The sequence below is a fragment of the Megascapheus bottae genome, chromosome 19, assembly GCF_031878675.1.
Source record: "Megascapheus bottae isolate mThoBot1 chromosome 19, mThoBot2.hap1, whole genome shotgun sequence".
NCBI classification, from domain to species: domain Eukaryota; kingdom Metazoa; phylum Chordata; class Mammalia; order Rodentia; family Geomyidae; genus Megascapheus; species Megascapheus bottae.
In genome coordinates this window covers 46790950-46815383 of record NC_143527.1, presented here as the reverse complement: position 1 = coordinate 46815383, position 24434 = coordinate 46790950, and the positions used below count along the sequence as shown (strand labels likewise).

The 24434-nt window shown below is 39.8% G+C and overlaps 1 protein-coding gene across 1 annotated transcript in view; it reads right to left on the bottom strand.

Moving 5' to 3' along the window:
- The window catches only part of Piezo2 (piezo type mechanosensitive ion channel component 2), a 367270-nt gene that overhangs the window by 139959 nt on the left and 202877 nt on the right, over positions 1 to 24434 (bottom strand). The window contains exons 6-7 of the mRNA XM_090353510.1: positions 14284 to 14494; positions 12388 to 12601 (exon numbers count right to left, since the gene is read on the bottom strand). Coding sequence (XP_090209636.1) covers positions 12388 to 12601; positions 14284 to 14494 — 425 coding nt within the window. The remainder of the gene's footprint in view (positions 1 to 12387; positions 12602 to 14283; positions 14495 to 24434) is intronic.

Here is a 24434-nt window from a genome sequence, read left to right as displayed (position 1 = left end):
TCCAGATTGATTATTATGACTGAATTCTACCCCTTCATTCTTTTCATTCATTACCATCTCCCTTTACCTCTCCACACATATGTTCAGTATCAGATTCCTGGTATTTGATTTCGTTACACTGAGAGTTAGTTATTTAAGGCGTTACATCATTTGAATTCTCCAATACAAATACCATAACTCAGTTAATACAGTAGTATGCATGTGCCTACGACCTTGTATCTGTTTAATTATATATTTATAAACTGGGAATAGATGGTAATTTTTTATCAACCTACTAAACACATTTTAAGAAGTTCACAGCAAGTGTGAAAAGACAAGAAAAAGAAGGCATCCAAATGGAAACCAATGAAGGTAAACAGTATTTGTGGGTAACATACTTTCTTTAGAAAACAATGTGGAACCTACAAAACAAGAAAGACCCCCTACCAACCTTCTAGAGTGAAAATTCTGGAGGACAGTGGTGAGGAGGTTCCTGATTCTAATGGCCTTTTGAGCTGTATGGACTCCAGAAGATGTAAGCTTAAGAAACAAAATGAGAATGCAGGGGCCAAATATTATACCACAAGTATTACACCAGATAGGGGTCCCAGAAAAGGTAGCTGTCAATACAACCAGGACTGGTACCTTCCTATGAAAGTTATCCTTGTTGGGCGGGGGCCTCCCTCCAGCTTTGTGGATTAATTTGTGGATCTTAATTTGGACTTGTTCTGATCTGTTAACCCAAAACAACAGTCTTCCTTTAGTAACACACACACACACACACACACACAGACACACACACACACACACACACACACATACACATAACCATGAGCTATGTAAAATTATTGACTCCCTTCTATTTTGTAGCACTACTATTTGTCCCTAGTACATAAAAATATGCTTGTTGTTTATATTTTTATCTTCTAACCTTCCATAACTGTATAACCTAATAAATCTAGGGTGAAACATAAACTAGGAATCTAAATGTCTTGACATACTTAAAGAACTGCATTTTATTTAAACATATCCCCATTAAAAATTACAGTTATAGGGCTGGGAGTGTGGCCTAACAGTAGAGTGCTTGCCTAACATGCACGAAGCCCAGGGTTGATTCCTTGGTATCACATACACAGAAAAAACTGGAAGTGGTGCTGTGGCTCAAGTGGTAGAGCATTAACCCTTATAAAGTGAGAAAGCTCAAGGATAGTGCCCAAGCCCTGAGTTTAAGACTCAGGACTGGCAAAAAGAAAAAAGAAATATATAAGGTAATACTCTGATAAACAGTCAATTTTGAAGGAATATTCTGAAATGACATCACAAGCAAAATACTCTATACAATTTCTAGAAAAAATCAAATTTGTGAATTAGAGTTTGGAAATGATTTCTTAAATGCCACATTGAAAGAATGATTGATAAAATAACAATTTGGCCATGTAGCCATTATCAAAATGAGAGTATTGCTCTAGCACAGCCACCAGTATGTGAAACACTTCCCAGACTGGGGAGATCATAGCAAAATAATGACTTGGCAAATAACAGGAATCCCAGTTGTTTCCTCCAAACTCAATACCAAGAAAACAAACAGATCTAACTTTTGTAGTGGCAAATATTTTGTTAGGCTTCATCTAAAGAAATACGATTATGAAATCAGCTCCTGGATTCTCAGCCTTTTGCATCATTAGGGAAAAGCAAATGAAACCCAGTACACACTTGTTAAAATGCCTAGAATTCACTTTACCACAAGTGAATGAGAATGCAAGGGAGATGGAACTCTTGGTTAACCACAGGTGAGTGTCAGTCACTAGACCAGGCTCAGTGAAGTACCTCATGCCTCCATGTTTGGCATTCTGCATGCTTCTGTTTCTAAGAGATCCTAAAAATCTCAAGTCATCTAGTTACAGAAAGCAGACCAGTGGTTACTGGTTTATAGAGGGAGGCAAGATGCGCAATGGAGAAATCCCATAAAGCCACAAGGAAATCTTTAGATCAGATGGGTAAGTGTGCGTTATGTGTGCCTCATTGACTGGGGCAACGGTGTTGCCAGTGTGTTTCTGTCAAAATTTAGGAAAATGTACCCTTCAGTTGTATCCAGTTGATTTCCTATCAACTATATCTCATGAAAGCTTTTAAGAAAACACCAAGCTAATGTGATCAATAATGAATAACTAGCAAGTTTATGGAAACATTTGCCAAAAGTCTCTTAGCAGAAAGTTTCTTCAGAGGAGAGAAATGAAAACATCTTAGGCTTAATGCTCAAAGAAAATCTCTTATTACTGAGTCATGGTTACTTGGAACTAACAAGCAGAAGTTACTGCACAAATGACATTCACAATTTCAACAATCCCAGCAGTCATCAGACAATATGTCTCTGTATATTTATCCTTAAAATATCTTAGGAAGCAGCCCAATTGGCTTATCTACAATCAAACTGAAAAATTAATGAGGTGTTGCTGCAATCAATTAAACTCCAGAACTCAGATGAAGGAAGATCTTAACTTTCACAAACAAGATGATCCCACATTCTGTTAAAGTCTGATAGTTAAATAATTGTTTGGTTCTAAAATACTCTTTCTCAAACAATCTCTTTAGAGTTAATTTTTCATATACTGGCCTGGATCCTGAAATTGTTCATCTGGAGAAATCAGCCAACTCCATACCCAATAGGTCTGGCTTGCTAGGCTGCCTGCTAATGTATTTCAAAATGGATGTAAATGACTGAGTGCCTAGGCCTTCCTGTGGCAATATGCAAAGGCTGGGTGGCTTCTAAGGTGTCAGTAACCTGGTAAAGGGATTGTCATAAATATTCAAGGAAGATAGTAGAAACATTATAAATTGGGTCTTTTGTTTCATGGAGAGTATAGTTATTAAATGAACCCACTTAGGATGCATTTTATAACTTTTGTAAGTCTGAGAGTTTCCTCACACAAAAAATGGGTTTAAAAATTAATATGTGGGTGCAGGTGGCCAACTTGTGCAATGCAGCTACTCAGGAGACTGAGATTGGAGGATCATGGCTAAAGCCAGCCTGGCATGAAAGTCCATAAGACTCTTATTAACTACCAAAAAGCTGGACATAAAGCTTTGGCTGAAGTGGAAGAGGGCTGCCTAGAGTAAAATTGCTCACGGACAGGACAGTGAGTTCAAGCCTCAGTACTAGCACCAAAAAAAAGCAAAGTTAACCTGGTTCTAGACACTGGTGGCTTGTGTCTGTAATCTTAGCTACTCAGGAGTCTGAGATCTGAGGATCATGGTTCAAAACTTGTGTAAGTATGGGCCGGGAGTTTGACCTACTAATAGAGTGCTTGCCTAGCATGCATGAAGACCCGGGTTTGATTCCTCGGTACCACATACATAGAAAAAGTGCTGGAAGTGGTGCTGTGGCTTAAGTGGTAGAGCTCCAGCCTTGAGAAAAGTTCAAGGACAGTGCTCACGCCCTGAGTTCAAGTCCCACGACTGGCAAAAAAAAAACAACTAGCCTAGGTAGGAATAATTTATGAGATTCTTTTCTCCAATTAAACATCAAAAAGAAAAAGCCTTAAGTGGACCCGTGATTCAAGTTTTAGAGGACCATCCTTTAGCACAAAAACTCTGGGAACATGCCCAGGCCCTGAGTTCAAGCCCCAGGAGACACACACATACACACGTGGGTATTATTGGAGAGAATTAAAACATATGTCACCAACAAAAGCCTCATACAAAATAACTGACACAAAAGTGATAGCAATTTCTAAGTTAGATAATTGCACTCAAACTTAAATTGCCTGAAGCCCAAATAGGTGATATATTCTTTTACATATTATGATTAAATTTCTAGTCAAATGCCAAACACTTTGCACTCAGGATAACTTGTTTAACAAACTTAAAGCTCCAAATACCTTTTTAAAGTTTTTACTGTCTATAGGCACTATTTCATAAACATTAAATCACTTAATATGGCAATTCATAGAAAAGCTACTCTTACATTTAATCCATTTATGTATGGACATACATACATACTTATAACTTCAACTTAATGTTGGTAAACGACTGAATTGTGTTTTCTAGAAATAATACTAAGAAAAACATTAAAAATAATCAAACTAAATCTAGAATTAAAAACTAAGAATAATAGAATTAAGTTTTCCCAGATACAGGACTAAGAGAGATTAATTTTGGATCGGTGATAAAAAGATAATAGTAAACGCTAAGAAAAGGTACAAAATAAAAGAGGTTTGCTTTGTTGTGTTTGCGTTGGGTTTTCTGAAGCCATGAATGCTATGTAAGTTGGAACTCCATCAGAATTGAAGAACATATTATATATTAACCTTCAAAGAGGGAAATTTAATAAAAAAAATCACACCATGAAGAGTTTATATACACACTCCAGTGGCAGAAGGAAAATGAACTCAACATTTTTCGGTTATATCCTACAAGTAGGCACTGAGAAACCTGTGCTATTTATCCCATCTACTGCCCAGCACAGCACATCACTCTGCAACCCCGTGGCTTCCCATGCCAGCCATGCAGGCCCCAGATTAGAAAAGACCTCCGGGTGTCCCAAGAAGAATATACTGATTATGATCTCAAATCTATTTTGTCAAATATCAAACCTATTTATTCTTTAACTATACTGACTGTAGCCAACAGTGCTAGCTTTGAGCAAAAGAAGCTCAGGGACAGTGCTTAGGTCCTCTGTTCAAGCCCCAGGACTGGCAATAATAATAATAATAATATTTTTTTTTCTTTTGTGGAGACAAGGTCTGGCCAAACTAACCTCAAATTCATGATCCCACTGCATCTACTCTCCAGTGCTGGGATTACAGACATAGCTATAATGCTTGGTTTAAACCATTACTAACTTCTCTGTCCTTGGACTTTCTCAAGGCTAGAGCTCTACCACTTGAGCCACAGCACCACTTCCGGCTTTTTCTATGTATATGGTACCAAGGAATTGAACCCAGGGCTTCATGAATGGTAGGCAAGCACTCTACCACTAGGCCAAACTCCTATCCCCTAATTTCTTTTTTTTAAGCTAAAACAAAATATTAGCTAGCCCCACCCCTAAGGAATCACACTCCTTCTCCATGCACCTTGTTTAGTTTCTTAACTGAACTTGATGGTGAGTAACCAGGGGCTGGGACACAGAGCACGGGAGTGGGATCCAGTGAGTATGGACACATCAGATCCTTTGGAACACTGACATCTCACATTCTGTTGATGTCCACATAGCTAAAATACTAGAAAATGTGGTGAGAAAACAAGGTTGATCCAAGAGTTCCCCAGTGTCCAATGTGGGGTCATCCTGTTAAATCCTGGGTGTTCAGAAGCCCGTAAGGACCACTGGTAGAATTCAGGCCTAGCTAGGTGGCCATACACCAAAAACATTCTCTGGACACCGTTCAGCAAGTGATAGGTGTTTGCTGAGAAGGGATTGCCTCTACCAGGAGGACTTTTGTTCTGCACAGCAGAAGGGGAAAGTTCCAGAAAGAAGGGCCCAGGCAATATTTTGAGGAAAGAAAACAGTGAGATGAGTAAGCAAGCAGGAAAGGACCATTCTAGTGAAGGGAGGGGTGCTGGGCTGGGGTCTTCATTGTGCATGCAGGGCCCTGACAGTGTAATGGAGATAAGGCTAGGATTATTTGAGGAGACATGTGTGTGAATCCTGAAAATGTCTGATGCCTTCAATAGTCTGTGATTTTCATCAGCACGCACATACAAATGCATCCCTATGCCAGGCAGGCATGGTAATCAGGGTAATAATCTTGCCCACTTCCTAACTCCTTGATTTCCTGCTGGACTCACTATACTGTGATCTTCCTCATGTCTCAGACATAGCAAGTGATTGCCACCTGCCAGTCACTATCACCTCTTTCTCCATAGCCTAGTCTCTTTGCCACCAACCATCACGCTGTGCTCAGTGTGAAGTCACTCCATACCAAGCCAGCAGAATGAGGCCAGAGTATTTAAGCAGGATTTTGATATGTACAATGCTTAGGAATTAAGATTCAAGATTCCTGAGCTAGAGTATTTATTACTATTAATACAGTGGGGACCATTTGACCCTTGATCACAGGGTTAAGAAGAACTTGCAGGACAAAACAGGACTATTCTAGGGTACTCAAACATCCATGCAAACACCCTGTGGCTTGGTAAAAAGCAGCAGTTGTTGCCTGCCCAAGGTAAGGTGTCATGGCTGGGTAGGATTTTGGTACCACACCATATATGTGGTTATGCATTTAGGGGTGACTGATCACAAGATGTGGTACATGTTCAAATGGACTCAGAGTCCAAGTACTGAAGTTGGAGAGATACCCTACACCAAGACCTTTATTTCTTCTCACCCAGAAATGACTATTATCACACAGATCACATAAATATATGAATGACATTGAACTTTAACATTCTTTGGTTCATTCTCGATCATAAAACTCGCTGTCACATAATGAGAAATGCCATTTGGGTTACTCCTTCAAGCCAGGATTTTGCTGGGTTAGTGGAGATGAAGTCTCAATGCCTTTTCTGCCTGGCTTGGCTTTGAACCAAAATCCTCTGATGTTCCAAGCTTTGCTGTTTCTCTTGCTTACATCATTTTAATTCTGAAATAAACATAAACTTTTCCTTCATTACACAGGATGTATTTTCTAATCATTGTGATTCATGGAAATAGCAAATAAAAAAGGGTAACAGGACAGCTATTGTATATTTACTTAATATGAGTGCTATTTTCACGAGAACAGTCTGAGAATCTTTCCCAGCACTTCCCACTTCTTCATTCTCCACTTTCAAAATTTAAGGTGAACAAAGCCACAGAATAACAAATGGAAAGTAAATAAACAAGTTCAGCCTTGGAGTGACGTTCCTTAAAATTTGGGGGTCAGAATAAAAGCTAGCCACTGAGTAAGAGAGACAATCTAAAGTTACCTCTGCCTTCCAGCATTTATTATATGCAAAGTGTTCATCAGTAGGTCAGAGAAATAAATACATGGGTTTAGAGTATCTATCTATCTATCTATCTATCTATCTATCTATCTATCTATCTATCTTCCTACCTAGCATCCATTTTCGATCTACACTCTATCTCTATCCATCCATTGATTTCTATGGATCTATCATCTATGCAGCCAATACTGTTATTTGAATTCAGAGTTACATGCCTGCTTAGCTTGCTCGGCTGGTGCTCTGCTATTTGAGCCAGGCCTCCAGCCCAACTTTTTGCTGGTCATATGTAGATGGAGTCTCAAGGATTTTTCTGCAGAGGATGGCTTCAAACAAAGATCCTCAGGATCCCATCCTCCTGTGTGAGTATTTGGCACCAGCTCTTCCACAGTAACTACGTTATGATGAAGAAAACGACGATCATTTATTTCTGCCTCCTGCCCTGCCCAGCACACTTACCTGCTTTGGATACGAAAAAGCAAATACAAGCTCACTGTATGCCAACACTGCTTTTAGAAGAATACACTTCAGAATTACTTTAGGTATCATCTTTACAGGGAAACCAGTAAAAGGTATGCTGCCAAGCTATTAGAATTGGCTCTTAGTAGAGTCACCAGAGAATACAGAAGAGGGATCACTGCAGATAGGTGTGTTCCCTCCATGGGAACTACACACTCATGACAGCACAGTACACACTGGCTTCTTCACTTTACCTCCTGTCCCTTACCCAGCATACCGTCTTTGCAAGGACTCCATAGGACAGAAGTGGTTCAGTATTCCTAGATTACATAGCTGGACAGATAGTCTTGCAGGCAGGAACAGGTAAGGATCTATACCCAAATAAATGGACAAATCTGGACATTTAACTAGTTCTATTGCATAAACACAATGTGGCATGATTACTCAGCTTGTTTGCTTGGCTGGCACCATACCATTTGAGCCATGATCTAGCACAGATTTTGCTGGTGAAATCATTCTTCCTTCATCTTTCCAAACAGAATATGTTTGTACTGCCTGCAGAAATTCTCCATGAAAATACATTAGCTAAGGCAAAATTTTAGTTTGCCATGTTTCTTAACAAAACTTGCCAGAATGACATTTTTTTAATATGACCTCCTTCTATTAGGTTATTTCCACTGGTATACATGCTCATTTTTTTTCTATTAAGTAGATTCATTTTGAAGTTTTATTTTTCTGGATCTACTCCAAAAACTGTGAGCACTAATTTTTTTGTGGTTGTAATAAACTGAATTGTCTCAAATTTTGCAAGAATAATTTAACACTGGATAAGTGTCTTAATGTTCCCATAAGTACACTTGTCATAATAATGAAATTTGTTTTAGAAAGTGCATTCTTATCACTCCTATGTACAAAAATGGAAGAAGTTCACATACTTTCTTTCTTCTTTTTTTTGGTGGGCTATGGGGCTTGAACTCAGCCTGGGCACAGCCCCTGAGCTCTTCAGCTCAAGGCTACCATCATGTCCCTGGGCCTGGACGTTGTCTCTGAGCTCTTCAGCTCAAAGCTACTGCTCTATCCTTGAGCCAATCCCCCCACTTCCAGTTTTCTAGGGGTTAATTGAAAATAAGAGTCTCAGGTTCTTTTGTGTCGGGGCTGGCTTTGAACCTTGATCCTCAGATCTCAGACTCATGAGAAGCTAGGATTACAAGTGCCGGCACACATACTTTCTTTCTTGATCCAACATCACGTCAAAGTTCTATGTCAACTTTGTTCTCTTCAACATGGTCTTAGCATCTTTTCTATATCTTCTTCTGAATAAAAGATGTGACAGAAAAAACTTCACCATGGTCTGGGTAAATGTGAAAGGAAACATGTAATATTTTGGGATCACTGGGCTAAAGAAAAAGTCACCCTAGAAAGAAAGGAAATGTCAGATCTGTGTGACAAACTGGCCTGAGATTGCCACACATAGCACCCACATGGTTGAAGCCATCCAAAGTCACCAAATGAACGCCAACCTTGGGAACCTCGAGTTCCTCCAGCAGAGTCAAGCACCACCCAGCCCCAGAGAGCCTCTTCACACTAAGAGAGCAAAGGGTCAAGCAAAGGGTGCTTGCTCATCCTGAGTTTTATTTCATCTAGCTGGTCAAACCCCAGGGATGACTGCAGGGTAATGTGGCCACACAATACAACACATTGCAGCCTACCAGAAACATATTCTAGAAGAACAGTTCATGGCAGAGGAAAATAAATTCAGTACCACATTACAAAACATGGTGTACAGTAGAATTCAAACTCTGCTTTGGAAAATGTCCATATGTGCATAGGAAGAATAGAGATATTAAAATCAACAGTGTTTAGGTCTGGGAGGTGGAGTTACATCTTTTAAACAGTATTTTTCCTCCTCTTTCTTTCTTTCCCCTTCCTTCCCTCCCCTCCCTCTCTCCCTTCTTTCCTTCTTCCTTTCCTGTTGATGTCCATAAACAGTTTCATTGAAACACATCTCTAATTATTCTTCAAATCTTGTCTTCACTGTTCTTGCACTTTGAAACACCTGTGACGGACTTATAGCCTTCGAAGTCTGAATCACTGGACTGAGAAAGTTTGCTTGATCTGCTTTAGGATGATTATAGTTGTTGTATTTCCCATTAGCTGCCCCTAGATGGCAGAAAAGATCCTAAGCTACACACACACACACACACACACACACACACACACACACACACACACACACACACACACACACACACACACACACACACACACACACACACACACACACACACACACACACACACACACACACACACCCTATTGCCCAAAAGAGAACTTGCAAATTTCCAATTAAGCTATCCTATAATAGTTGGTTCTTTCAATAGTACAAAACATATTTTCTATGTGTTTCACAAAACCACAAATAAAAAACTGCACTAAAATTTAGATCTATTCCTTCCTAAATATAATAAATATGATGCAATTTGTACTATTAAAGAAAGTCCTTACTTTAAATGTATTTATATATGCATTTATTCCTTCCTGCCTAATAAATATTATACAATATGCACCATTAAAGAGCCTCTCCACTTTTGCTGTATATATATAATGTGCTATTCTCATTACACTAAATATGACTTTTTGAGTTTTCAAGTCACCATTTATTTTAACTGAACTTAAATAGTATTAGAATTTGTTTGACTATCATTTGCCAGCATTATATGGACATAACCACAAATTAGAATTTTTTTACAGTCAAATCTGACATAAAGCATGCATACAAACTATATTGGGACCAGCTAAAAGAAGGATGTAAACTTGTATAGCTGAAAATGAACAATTCTGCTCTTTTCAAATATGGTCTCCTCATTTCTGAATAGGAAGACAAGATACACTGAACCGTTCAGTGATGGAGACCAGGAGTCTGGAACAATGTTTATTTCCACAGCCTTTCCTGACATTTTGATTCCTTTTCTGCAACTTTAAATTATGAACTTTTTGATAGACAGAAAAGGACAAATAGGACAATAGAAAACCCTCTACTGATGACCTAATGTAAATAATTTTGTGGTTTTTATCTTTCTTTCATGATCTGTCATAATTGTTGTTAAATCATTTAAATGTTGCAGACATCCCGAGGCTTCGTGAATAAGTGCCTAAGTAGTTTCTAGAGCATCAACATTTGCCTGTCCTGCCACTAAGTCACTTGAGAAACTTGCATACTACTTCCTAAACTCCACTGAACACTGAAAACTCCTCTAACTTCCTAACATCTTTTAATGATATAATATACTGGCATACTGTACATGTGTGTTGGTGTTGAATGTTGATATTGATTTCTCCTTTAAATTAGTGTAGTTCTTAGCACATTTTGTCTATAAATCTTTTTTTTTGCCAGTTCTGGGGCTTGAACTCAGAGCCTGGGCACTGTCCTTGGACATTCTGCTCAAGGTTAATGCTCAACCATTTGAGTCACTGCACCTCTTGTGGCTTTTTCTCTGTATGTGGTACTGAGGAATCAAACCCTTGTATTTGTGCGTGCTGGGCAAGCACTCTACCACTAGGCCACACTCCCTGCCACACTTTTGTTTTCTATATGTTCTATATATATGTACCATAAATCCACATTCCCATGGAGCCATTTTAGCTACGTCTATCCTTTGCATGCCCAATATAGTACAGGTTGAACCAAAAGGCTTGCTGCAAGGCTCAGAAAATCTGAAATATCAGGCCATCTCATTTTGGATAATGTTATTTATTTATTTATTCATTTATCTATTCAAAGCTGGACCTAAGGCTTGAACTCAGGGCCTGGGTGCTATCCCTAGGCATTATCTCTTAGCTTTTTTGCTCAAAGCTATTGTCCTATTACTTGAGTCATAACAACATGTTCAGCTTTTTGGTGATTAATTGGATTTAAAAGTTTCACAGGTTTTCCTTCCTGGCTTGGCATCAAACCATGATTCTCAAGTCTCAGTCTCTTGAGTAGCTCGGAAAACAGGCATGAGCCACAGGCATCTAGCTAGGAATGTTAATGTTGATCAACTGAGTATGTTGTTGAACTATCTTTGTAACTTATGATACTTTTCTTTAGTAAATAATCAATGTGGTTACACTCTGATATCAGGAATCAGCTTTCGACCCACTTGAAGTAAGAATCTCAGACTGTAGTCAGAATCATTAAAGATGAACAGATAGCAATTTTTTGTTTCTACTTTTCCTTTCTGGATATTTCCTTGTCAAATTCTTCCCTTTCTAATGGAGAAAGGCCCTAGAATTGTTTCAGAAACTGAAAGTTCTGGGTTCTTTATCTCTAATTCCCATGTCCATGGTAAGAAGTTGATATAATACTTACTTGCCTTTCTACTGAGGAAAATTAGATTTGCCCTGCCCCCACATTAGGCCAAATGCTTGGATTCTAATGCATTTTTTCGGGGGGGGGGTCAGTTTGAGGCTTGAACTCTGGGCCTGGGTATTATACCTGAACTCTTCAAGGCTAGTGCTCTACCACTTTAGACACAGTGCCATTTCTGGTTTCCTAGTGGTTAATTCGAGAGAAGAATCTCATGGGCTGGCTTTGAACTACAATCCTCAGATCTCAGTCTCCTGAGTAGCTAGGATTACAGGCATGAGCCCCCAGTGCCTAGCTTGTTTTTAAATTCTTATAATCAGTTCTTTATTATTTTGAATGCTTAATTCATGATGATCTTTTTGGCCTGTGAAAGCTTTCTGTGAAAGCTGAATACTTAAAACATGCCCTGATTATTCTTCATATAAGGATTTCTTCTAGGAAATCCTTTGACAGCTAAGACCCTAGGTCTTAGGTATCCCAGGAAATTCTTTGGCTTCTACCCTGTGTCACCCAGAATCAACAAAAATAAAATGCTAGATTGCTTCCCTACCCCACCAAATCTTGGTTTAATCCAACAATTGGCATTCAGAATCATCCTGAAATTTCACAGGGCCTAACCAAGACCATAAAAGCCATGGTGAGGAAACTCCCTCAACTTATAATGCCTGAGCAATTTCTCTTACCTTGCGTAGTAGTCATTGGGAGGAACTGCTTCTTGAAAGAATTGGAACTGATATAAATAAAGCCCAATCAGATGCCCAGCAGTGAAAATTGCCAGCAGAACGCAGAGACAGCTGAACAGCAAAGGGTCAAAAGTCCGGCACCAGGACCACCAGGTACACAAGCCCAGGAATACAAAGAAGTAGACAGCTGATGTCAAAGATGGTAACATCATGCCTAAGGAGAAAGAAACACAGTCAGGTAACAGAGAACAGTCATAGAACTTCATCTTTCACTCAGCAGATGTACAGATGGAAGTGATGTCATTTTCCTTTCTACATATGAAAATAATCACTCCAGTTTTCAAGATATTCACCACAATCTATCGATGTAAACAGAATATTGCTATATGTATTGCAAAAAAGTCACACATGAAATAGTAATTTGACAAGTACTCTAAAAAAGCACTTGAATCAGGCCGGGAGTTTGGCCTGGTGGTAGAGTGTTTGCCTAGCATGCACGAAGACCCAGGTTCGATTCCTCGGTACCACATACATAGAAAAAGGCTGGAAGTGGCGCTATGGCTCAAGAGGCAGAGTGCTAGCCTTGAGAAAAGCCCAAGAACAGTGCTCAGGCCCTGAGCTCAAGCCCAGGACTGGCAAAAAATAAAAAAAATAAAAAAAGCACTTGAAGAAATTATCCCAATGGTAGTTGAGCTGAAAAGATCAATTTTTCACATCTGTAGAATTTACATTTATATTCAAATGTTTCCCTCTTTCTTCTGGAGTCTTTCAGAAGCATATGTAGATCCATTTCATTGTTTTCTTTAGAATCCCTTATATTTTTCTGTTGACTAAGACTTATAATAATATGCATGATGGCAGCTTAAGTCTCATGAAAACTTTGTCCTACCTGGTAAGGTCTCCAGAAGAGGACATGTAAGATCAGGCAACTCTTTATACATATTTTAAAATATTCTTGACCATTTAGAAAGATTACCTCATTGAAATATTGGGTTATTCCTTGAGGAATTTCCTATTTCCTTGCCCTGCCCCATGAAGAAGCAGCTATTTTAATTTAATTTAATTTAATTTTATGTGGCCTGGGTATGTGATAGTATATGGCTTTAACTCAGGACCTGAGCACTGTCTCTTAGCTTTTTCACTCAGATTCTATCACTGGATCCACAGCTTCCCTTTTGGGAGCTGATGGGAGAGAAGATATTATGGATATTTTTCCTGGGGCTAGCTTAGATCTGGGATCCTCAGATCTCAGCCTCCTCAGTAGCTAGGATTCTAGGTGTGAGCCACTGGCACCTGGCCAATTGACTTATTTTTGTCTTTGTAATGGAAACAGTTGGAGTGCTAGTGGGCAGCAGGATGGAAGGAGGGCAAAGAATGAGACAATATTATTATGGAATAAGTAAATGGTGGCCAAAATTGAAAGGAAGTAAGTGTCTGAGGTGGAAGACTGCTATCTAACTTGAGAAGAAAAAGAAATTTACCCTGGAGAACTCAATTAAGATTTCAAATGACTGCATGTATACAGACATGCCTCTGCAATATACTAGTCAGGGGTACATTCACATCACTAATTGAAACAGATCACCATTCAAAGGTTTAGAGGATGAAGAAGAGCTGTTATTCTGCTCTAAACACAGAAAATGAAGTGACTTAGATACGGAAAAAAAGATTATTTGATAGAGAAAACATCCCCAAACACCAAAACTACAAATGAATAGGAAAGGAACTCTCTATGGGTGGTTTGTATATGTGAGTGGCTTTAAAAAGCTTCAGTGTTATTCCAGTGTCCTGGAATAGAATTGTTTCCTGCTTTTCTTTGCGTTAACCATGCTTTTTATTATTCCTTTACAGACCAACCTGTTTTCTCAGTAGATTCTTAGTAAAGATCATACTCACCTGAGGAGCCCAGTAAGATGGTCACCACAACTTTGCCTGCTGTGGTTATCATGTTGCCAATAAATTCCTTAAGCTTGGAAGCAACTGAGGCCAGCCTGCGGAACATTTTTAACTTTGCGCTTTCTTCCATCTCTCCTTCCATCCCATCTCCTTCATCTAAATCCTCCTCATAGATTAGTGCTTCTTCTGAGTCCATTTTTTCTCCTCCACCCTAAATAGAAAACAAACAAAATATCTTCCAGTGTACATCTTTGATGACTCAACATGGTAGGTGATACAGGTCCCAATTTCTGAATTAACCATACAGGTCAATTTCACCAATCAGGAAGCATTCAGATCACCAGTTTATCCCTAGGTTTCTGATAGCCCTGTACTGAAGTTCAAACATTTGGATCCATCCTGAAGAAGCCATTTCCTAGGAAAGGCCTCTAGTCATAGAATCCTGGGTAGTAACCTACACGGGCTTGTTTTTGATAGGCAGAAGAAACTGAGACACATCTATTAACAATATCAATGTGGGGATGTCTGGGTTTGAGTCTTCAAATTTAGTTTTCCCTCGAGGTTCTGGTGGTTTAAACAGCAGCACCTAGCTGTCAACAGGTCATCTCTTAGTTCACCACCTGCAGTGTTTTCTGCCCAGAAGATGAGCAGTCTCCAATTGCTTGGCTACTTATGGCAGTGTTTCTTAACCCTTACATTTCCAGAGATGCCACCCTGGCTGGCTCCTGGTGAGCACAGTGTAACTGCCATGTAGGGGAAACTCAAGGACCACATCTACACACATCTCCCTGTGCTACTTCCCACTGGGAATGCAATGCGGTGGGCATCTTGCTACTTTGTTGAAGTCTTGGTCGGGATTTTTATTTTTGCTCATTAGGAGGGTAAGGAATTTTAACAAATCTCCCATATAAGCAGTAACTCTAAGACAAAAGATTCTGCCTGACTTGTGAAGCTGTTTGCATTTGTCCCTAGGCCAATAGCCTGCACATCTGAGGCAGCACAGGGCAGCTGGCCACAGAGCCACAGCACTTAGGCCCTGTCAGACATCTTCAAAGATGAAAGAGAGAAGCCTGGCCCTCCAGGTTTCCATGTCACAAGTTCTTTCTGGAGATGTTCAGCTTAGACATTTGCACACTGATGGTGTCTGGTCCTCAGCATGTTTCATTCCCTGGCTGGGAGGGAAAAACCCAGGAAGGATAATACCATGGTTAAGGACATCCTGAGTAGCCCTGAGGATTCTGAGAACTTCTGTTGATCAGGGAAGGTACAAACCACAGGAAATGTGAGGAATTCAGGTTATAAATACACCTCCACCCTTCCCCCTCCAAATGCACATGCACACATGTATGCACATACACTCACACCCTCATAGACAACATGTACACACCCATGCCATACACACACAAATCCCACACACAACATACCCATAGAGACATATGTATACACATGTATACATACCTATGTCCACATACATGCTTTCAGAAATACACCCCAACAACACATGCATATACACAAACAATCCCTACATACCTATACATACAAATACACACATATACAGATGCACCTCACATACTTACACAGATTTTCCCAACATGCATGTACACACCGTTGCACATTATCACCAAATGCACACACCTTTTGGACATGTGCATATGTGCATAGACATGTACACATACACCCCAACAGGACCTCATCTTGGGCTGACTCCTGTTCACACGGGTAAACTGGATTCCACTCTGTTCTATTCCAAGTATTTGGAACTGTGTACTTGTGTTTCATTCACATCCATGGATTTAGCTTAGCACAGTAGAGATAAACTTGAAGAGAACCATGTCTATCCTGAATACACAAAACATTTTCCCTCTAAACAATATAATGTAATAACCATTTTTATGGTATTTGCATTGTACTTGAACTTAGAAGCCAACTAGGGGTGTTTAAAGAGCATGTGGGGAGATGCACATTTCTATGCACTTTAGGTAAGAGACTTGAGAATCCACCTACTTTGCTATCCACAAGGGATCTTGGAACTAGTAACTGTGAACATTAAGAGATCACTGCTTTTATATTTTTCCCCTGAAGCAGAAAAAATATCTCATGCTATTTTTTACAACAATGCTTGTATACATATAAGGCCAGTCCCCCGTCCCCCCCTTTATGTGTGTGTGTGTGTGTGTGTGTGTGTGTGTGTGTGTGTGTGTGTGTGTGTGTGTGTATGAAGAGATACAGCAACAAAAATGTAAACAACTAAAAGATAAGCCAACAAGTTAAGCATCTCAGGAATAAATGCTACTCAAAAAAGTCACATAGCATGACATGACTATGACTTAGGTTTCTAACCCAGGGAGGGCCTTCCCAAGGAGGTGAAATTTAAGCAAAGACCTGAGTGTCACAAAGTCACCAGCCATATGGAGGTCCCAGGAGACAGCATTCCTGGTAGATGAGGAAGATGGCCAAAGGCTCTATGGAGTGCCCCGAGGGAAGGGAATGTGTCCCATGCCATAACCTCTCCCACTCCCTCAGAGTACGACTCCTACATTTTCATTCCTCTAATTCTCAGTGGCTGGCCATGCTTTATATTTCACAGAGGGAAGATGAGAAAGCCGTGTCTAGTCCATCAGATTACCTCTCCTCTGGCTGCCTATAACCCATACCCTCAGCCTTCCTCTTGGAGTTAGGCAAGCTGTACATGCCTCAGACAGTAGGTGGAAGTACAGCCTAGTCATTCACACTTCAGTCCTGTCTTAGTTGGTCTCCATTTCTCTCAGATCGCTCCATTTAAGAAACAATATTCCCTGATTTCTGGCCTTAGCCATACACCCCTCTCTCACAAGTATTCTAAATCCCGAATGAAATTCTCCAAAAATTTTGGGTAGATATTTATTCCATGTGTCCATGCATAATTCCTCTTGAACCTGCTCTGATTGGACTTTGGGCTCTAATAAAGGATATGGTAGGCTTCATTTTACAAAGTACTTCTGTTCTCTAGTGGTTGCCTGGAATGAACATGAGTGGGAAGGAGCAATCAGAAGTGGAGCAGATGATGCTTGGGGGTGTGGGGGGGAGTTGAGTTGAAGCTGAGAATCTACAGAGTATGGCTTGGCAGTCAAGCTGCCAAACCTGAGGTGGGAATGGCAGGTAGAGAGCCCAAGTCATTCCTGTCTTTATATCTTTTGTTGAGATAGAGCATCTAGAAGACTGTTTCGAAGTTCTGTCTGGAACTACCAAGCCAGCAGCTAGCACAGTGGGTTGGACAGAAATGGTCCATCTAGGATTCCCTGGCACACTGGTAGATTTTACATGAGGGCTCTGCGGGGTTCCCTTAGAGAGAATTTAGAGGTGGCTCACCTGTATGCTGCCCACCCGAGACCACCTGACCTTCCTAGAAGCCTAGAAGCAGATCATGCAGGGAAAGATATAGGGAACCAGAACCTACAAACTCTGCCTCTGGAACTGGAGAACTCTTTGCCTTCCCTGCTAGAGGCCCCCTTTCCTCACACTTAAGGCAGAATCACTATCAGAATCCAGTCTGTATAGCATCACTTTCCTGGTGCCTAGAGGAGTGACACAGGGAAGGTCTCTCTCCTGGTAGGAAGTTTGTTTCAGCTCTTTCCTCACTTCCTTCGAAGAGGAAGGAAAAAAAGAACACATCCAGGGCCTCCTGGGTTAAGTTAACACACTGCAAAGTTTCCTATCAAATGACTTATGATTCAATTACAGAATGGCTACGGATGTAGATGAAATCAAATAGAAGTCTGGTCCAGGAGCCTTAGTGAGGTCACACATATGCATCGGGCTGACCTCTCCTGGGTATTTCTCCCTGTGATTTCTATCAACAGACCACACTGTACTTGAGACATTTGTTAGTTTTATACCACATTCCTGGGGTCCCCTTTTAGAAATGCTTTTGAAACCCTAAGCTGGGAGAGAGAACAGAGTGAGATGGGCTCTGAAACTCCCTACTGTCCCAGATGGTGGGAGGCAAAACTATCATTCGTCACCTCCATTGGCCTCTATGCCCACAGGATTTCCCTCTCAGTGATTCATCTGCTGATATGTAAACAGGAGCCCTCCAAGTGCAGAGATTCACCCCGTCGTATTTACTAACAGAAATCTTGCTTGCTGGAGTCTCCATCTGTCCCTGCTGAAAATTACAACTTGGTCTTTAAGCCAACAAGACGTAGCTGGATACAAAGATTTAATTCCCTTGGTTCTATGAGCTATGTACAACGAAGTGAACCCTACACAGTTTAAAGAGTCAAATGAAAAAGCTTGGAGACTTATTAGCCTTGTCAAAATCTGAAGCGCACAGAAAGACATTTTTAAAGTCCTTCGTTTCATCGCTTTTAAAAAGCTGCTGCTCTCCACAGGAAATCCTGTCGTTTGTGACACAGGATGAGCCCAGAGGATTTATACTAAGAGACATAAGCCAAGCTTGAAAAGACTAACATTGTATGATCTCACACAGCATAGGGGAATCTAATGTCAACCGCCTAAGTTGATTCCACAGAGTGGAATCGTGTTTGTCAGCTGCGAGGGTAGGGAGGTGTGCAGAGAAAGAAGAGAGACTGGCCAAAGGGTATAATGTAACACTTGAGTAGGAGAAAGTTTTCTAGTTACAGATGGTACACTGTGGTGGGCCACTGTATTTACTAATGTATTGTGTATTTCAAAATAGCTAAAAGAGATTATTTTAAATATACTCAATACAAAGAAATAAGCATTTCAGCTAATAGCTGTGCTAAAAATGCAAGACTTGATGAGATTATACCATGACTTAATCAAGAATATAGCAAATTGAATGCTATAAATATTATAAATGCTCTTAGCAACTACAAATAAATTTTAAAAAACACCATGAATACTGCAAAACATCCTTGATTCCAAGCTTTGATCCCCTGCTTTAGGAGATCTCAGCCTCCTGAGTAGCTGAGATTGCAGGCATGAGCCATGTATGCCCAGCAGGGTAGAACTCTCATTTTATATAGTGCTGTGGAATTAGCTTCATACAAAGCTTCTTTTTCTCTGTATCCAGATAAGAGCCTAACTACAAATCAGCTTTCACATCTCACCCTAATTACTACAAGCTGTCCTTTCTAATCTTTTGACACAGAGGACATAATTATTTTTGGTAGGACCCAAGCATTCATGTTTCCATATGCCTAATAATCCCTATATAATCCCATCTTGGGAGGAACAAATACTAAAATAAGAAGGGCCATTTGGGGATGGTCAGAAGCAAGGTTCACCCAGCTCAATCAGACCTCCTAGAGCATTATGGGATTGGGTTCTCGGAGCATGTGATGAAAAAGCCCCTTGGTGGCCATGCTGGACCCTATACCCGAGCTGTTGTTGGTGAATCTTACAATGGAGTGGAATTCACAACAAGCACGAAAGGAATACAACTTGTTTGAGCAAAAGCTCAGCAGACTCCCTTCCTGAGAAAATATTCTGAAGAAGTCTCTGTAACCTTCTTTAGGCTTCAGTGATGCTTCTGACTCCAGAGGAAAGCTTTATGTTTGATGGAAATCTGTTTCTTTTTCCCTATGGTGAAAACTAAACTTTAAAACATTTCTTTAGAAGTTTATCATATTCACATATAATGAGCCAAAAGGACTGGGAGATATAAGGAGCATTTTTCTCAAGTGTCACCATTGTTTATGCATTGTTTGTTATTAAAAGTTAACAATTTATCTTAGCAGAATGGGCTCATCTCAACAGATGAGCCAAAGAAAGGGAGGCAACGGTGTTGAGACATACAGCAGGCAACAAATGGCCTTTCCAGTATTCTCTGAGAAGGCAAGAAGTAGGAGAGAGGAAGGCAGAGTTATTTGTGAGTGATCACGTGTGTTATGCAAGCCTAACGTGACAGCATTTCACAGATGAAGCAAATATTATGTTCTTTGGCTAGACTTGCTTTGGGGAAGATTATTTTTCCATACTTATAAAGGCAGTTTTATTACTTGCCTATTCCACCTGGAAAAGTGAATATGTAGGTTTCTCTTTCAAACTCCATATAGAGAGCAATGAGAGTTTAATAAAAGACAGGCACAGACTAAGATGACATGGACCAACTAGATTGTTAGCCGTAAGTCCTGACAGTCCTGTTTCTAGCACACACCCTTTAAACCTGAAAGTTCATAGCTGTAGGACCTATTTTGGCCCCAGAGTAACACTTCTTGCTTTAAATCTATTTTCTCTTATAGGAAGTATCTAAGTTTGGCCCTTTTACATGACACATCCCACATCCTGGTGCTTTTCTGGAAATTAAAAAAAAAAAGTGAAGACAAAAGCAGTCTTCTGACAATAGACAAGTCTTTCCGGTCTCAAAAGTTTCCTGAAAGACACATAACACATAACTCATATAATCATTTGTAATAAATTAAGAAACATTTAAAAATATCTTTACACATGCGTTATAAAGGTATAAAGGTTGAGTGTAGCTAAAGCTGTTTGTCCAACAGTCTTCCCTTCTTCCCCATCCATATCCATCCATCCACCTACCTATCTACCTACAAATTCATCTATCCTCTGTCCATCCTTTTGTTTGTCTTTCCATTCATCTACCCATCTATCCATCCATTTGTATACCCATTCATACATGCGGCCAGCTAGCCAGCCATCCACTCACCCATCCATTAATATACTTACCCACCCACCAATCCACCTGTTTACCGGTCCATTTATCCACCCATCTGTCCATCCATCCTCTCACTCCTCCAATACTTATCCTCCTATCATCACCTTATTATCAAGCACAACCTCTACTTCAAGCCAAATCTTGAGTTCAGGATGCAGTAGAAAAGAGAGCCTGGAGGGCATCCTTAGGAGAGGACCACGAAAGCTCAGTAGCTATGTGTATATAATCATATAAAATAAAGCTTATGAAATTGAAAACAAAAGAATTTTTATTTTACTTTTTGTGTTGTTTTCTTCTTTTTCTTTTATTTTTTCTTTTTAAATTTATTTTAATGTCAGGGTAATGTACAGAGGGGTTACAGCCATTCATCAGGTAGTAGGTACATTACTTCTCACATATTAACACCCCTTCTCATGTTTTTTCCCATGTTTCCATCACCCCTCCCCCTCCCAATCATCTTGTTTTCCCCTTTCCCTTCTCTATTTCAATAAACAAATAAATGCATATATAATATACCAGGTGTTTTTTTCTTTTTTATTCTATTTTTTCTCTTTTGTTGCTGTTTATGATTTATGTACCTTTTGTCTTTTTTAAAATTTTATTTTACTGTCAGGGTGATGTATAGAGGGGTTACAGTTATATTTGTAAGGAAATGAATATATTACTTCTTGAATATTGTTACCCCCTCCCATGTTTTCACCCATTTCCCTCCTCCCCACCCCCTGAGGGAAAAAAGTCAGGCGAAAATGAGGAAAGAGTGGAGAAGTGACACTGTCACTAGCCTTATATAATTACAACCCCACTAGATATCACCTCTGCAATAAGGATATATATATATATATATACAGAGAGAGAGAGAGAGAAAGAGAGAGAGAGAGAGAGAGAGAGAGAGAGAGAGAGAGAGAGAGAGAGAGAGAGAGAGAGGAGAGAGAGGAGAGAGGAGAGAGGAGAGAAGCGAGGCAGAGGCAGAGGGAAAGAGAAAGAGAGAGACAGAGAACCTTCACAGAATATCTAGTACTCAGGGGAAATAAGCCAAGTATATATAACTCAATAAAGTTGAAATGTAAGATCCTAAGGACATTGTGAGTGGAAAGGATTGGACCTGTCTGCAGGGATTTGGAAAGCTCTACTTGACTTATTCCCAAAGTTGATGTGATTTTAATGAGGAAAAAATTCTTGGCAAGCAAATAAAAAAGAATAAAGATAATCCTTGTTAGATATCAGTTGCAGATCGCCTGACACATAGTGGGAACCATACAGAAGAAGTGTCCAGTAAGTGAACTCCTCTTTGGATGAATAACATGTTCTTAGCTTCTAGGGGAATGGCTGATCAAAACAACATTGAGATTCAATCTCACCACAGGTGATAAGGTTTTCTTGATAATGGCCACCATCAAGAAAGACAATAACAACAGATGCTAACAGGGATGTGGCCAAAGGGAACTATTACATTGTTGGTGGGAGTGAAAACTGGTTCAATCATTCTGGAAAGCAGTATGGAGGTTCCTCAAAAGACTAAACAGGGACCAGGAGTTTGGCCTAGTGGTAGAGTTTGATTCCTCGGTACTGGAAATGGTGCTGTGGTTCAAGTGGTAGAGCTCTAGCCTTGAGAAAAGTCCAAGGACAGTGCTCAGGTCCTGGGTTCAGGCCCCACGACTAGGAAAAAAGACTAAACAAAGAGCTCCCCTATAACCTGGCAACCCTACTCCTGGGCATTTACCTAAATGATCACAAACCAGGCCATACTAAAGCTACCAGCACAATCATGTTCATTGCAGCATTGTTTACCATAGCTAAGATATAGAATCAAGCTGGATGATGTTTCTCAGTAAATGAATGGATCAAAAAATATATATGCACAAGGGAATTCTATGTTTCACTAAGAAAGAATGGCATTGCCCCATTCATAAGAAAATAGAAAGACTTAGAAAAAATCATATTAGGTCTAGTAAGCCAGACCCGAAGAAACATAGGCTCCATGGTTTCCCTCATTTGTAATAGTGTATGCCTAGAATAGTCCTAACAGAGGTTCAGAATATTTCAAAAACTATGTACTTATGACCACATAAATGATACTAATCAAAATGATTTCTTTGATATGGAAAGAACAGTTTTCGTGGTTATTCTCTCCCTCTCCCTCTCCCTCCCTCTCTCTCTCTCTCTTGCAGTTATTTCATTTTTTTTCTCCTCTGGTTTATTTCTCGTGGTTACAGTTTCTGATTTTGATACCCTTTTGTCTTGTGTATAAGTTTATCTGATTTGGGAAAGAGAAGGGTAATCACAGACAAGGGGTAAACCAATTCAACAGTGATACTGACACCATGTTGGAAATGAACTTTAAAACTTGGGGGGAGGGGAGTCTTAGGGAGAGGGTAAGGGAGAATACGAGGGATGAGTAATACTATTTAAAAAGAAATGTACTCATTACCTTAATATGTAACTGTAACCCCTCTTTACATTGCCTTTGCAACCAAAAAACAAGCAAAAATAGGCCTGCCAACATATAGCTGCACCCCATATTTCTGGAGATAAAAACTTTTGAGCCACACTTGACCTAAGTCATATTCTTGTTCTTTGATTCCTTCAGTTTATATTTGGATTGCTTTGAACAAGCTTCTGTGTGAATCAGTTAGTGTTTCGTCAATGAACTTGGTAAGCATATGAGCACTATGAAGTGTGCAGTTTTCATTGATTTTGTCATGTTCCAGTCTACAACAGAGAATAAGATAGTAAGGATCCTCATCCTCATAGACTTAGTGTGAGAGAGGTGCTAATTACCAATGCAGAGCAGTATGGAGAATAACGACAGGTTATGATCTTAATAAAGCAGGTACAGCAATAGCTGGTATTCTGGGAAGCTCATGTGGGAGATCAGAATCTGCCATGAAGGGACCCAGAACTCTGTAACTTCTCTAATTTTCCATGCAGATACTTTGTTTTTGTACATTGCTGAATAAAATCACCTATCATTTATTCCAAGAACAGAAGAAAATACTCTTAAGAATTTGTAAAAATATTGTTTTAGAAATCTCCTTACGGACTAAAAAATCCTTTGACATTTTGATTCCTTGATAAAGGCAGAGAACAGGTACTGTTATACATGGCCAATAAATCGATAAAATAAGACAAAAATATTTTGTAATTGTCCTCCCTCCCTCCCTCCCTCCCTCCCTCCCTCCCTCCCTTTCTCTTCCTTCCTTCCTTCCTTCCTTCCTTCCTTCCTTCCTTCCTTCCTCCCTTCCTTCCTATCTTCCTTCCTTTATTTCTTCTTTCCTGGAAATAACATCCTCCCTAGAACAATCACAGGACAGGTTTTCATTCGGCACAAGTCATAAAATGCAAGGTTTGCAAGACACCTGGGCAGCTATCCAGTTCTTCACTGCCCTGAATGGTTCCATGTTGCAAATAATTGCTTTGTCTACTTGAAAAGCAGGTCTAGGAAATTTAAAGCCAATGGCTTCAGAGGAAATCTCAGGTTGGAATGGAGAAAATGTATAATGCCTAATTAGAA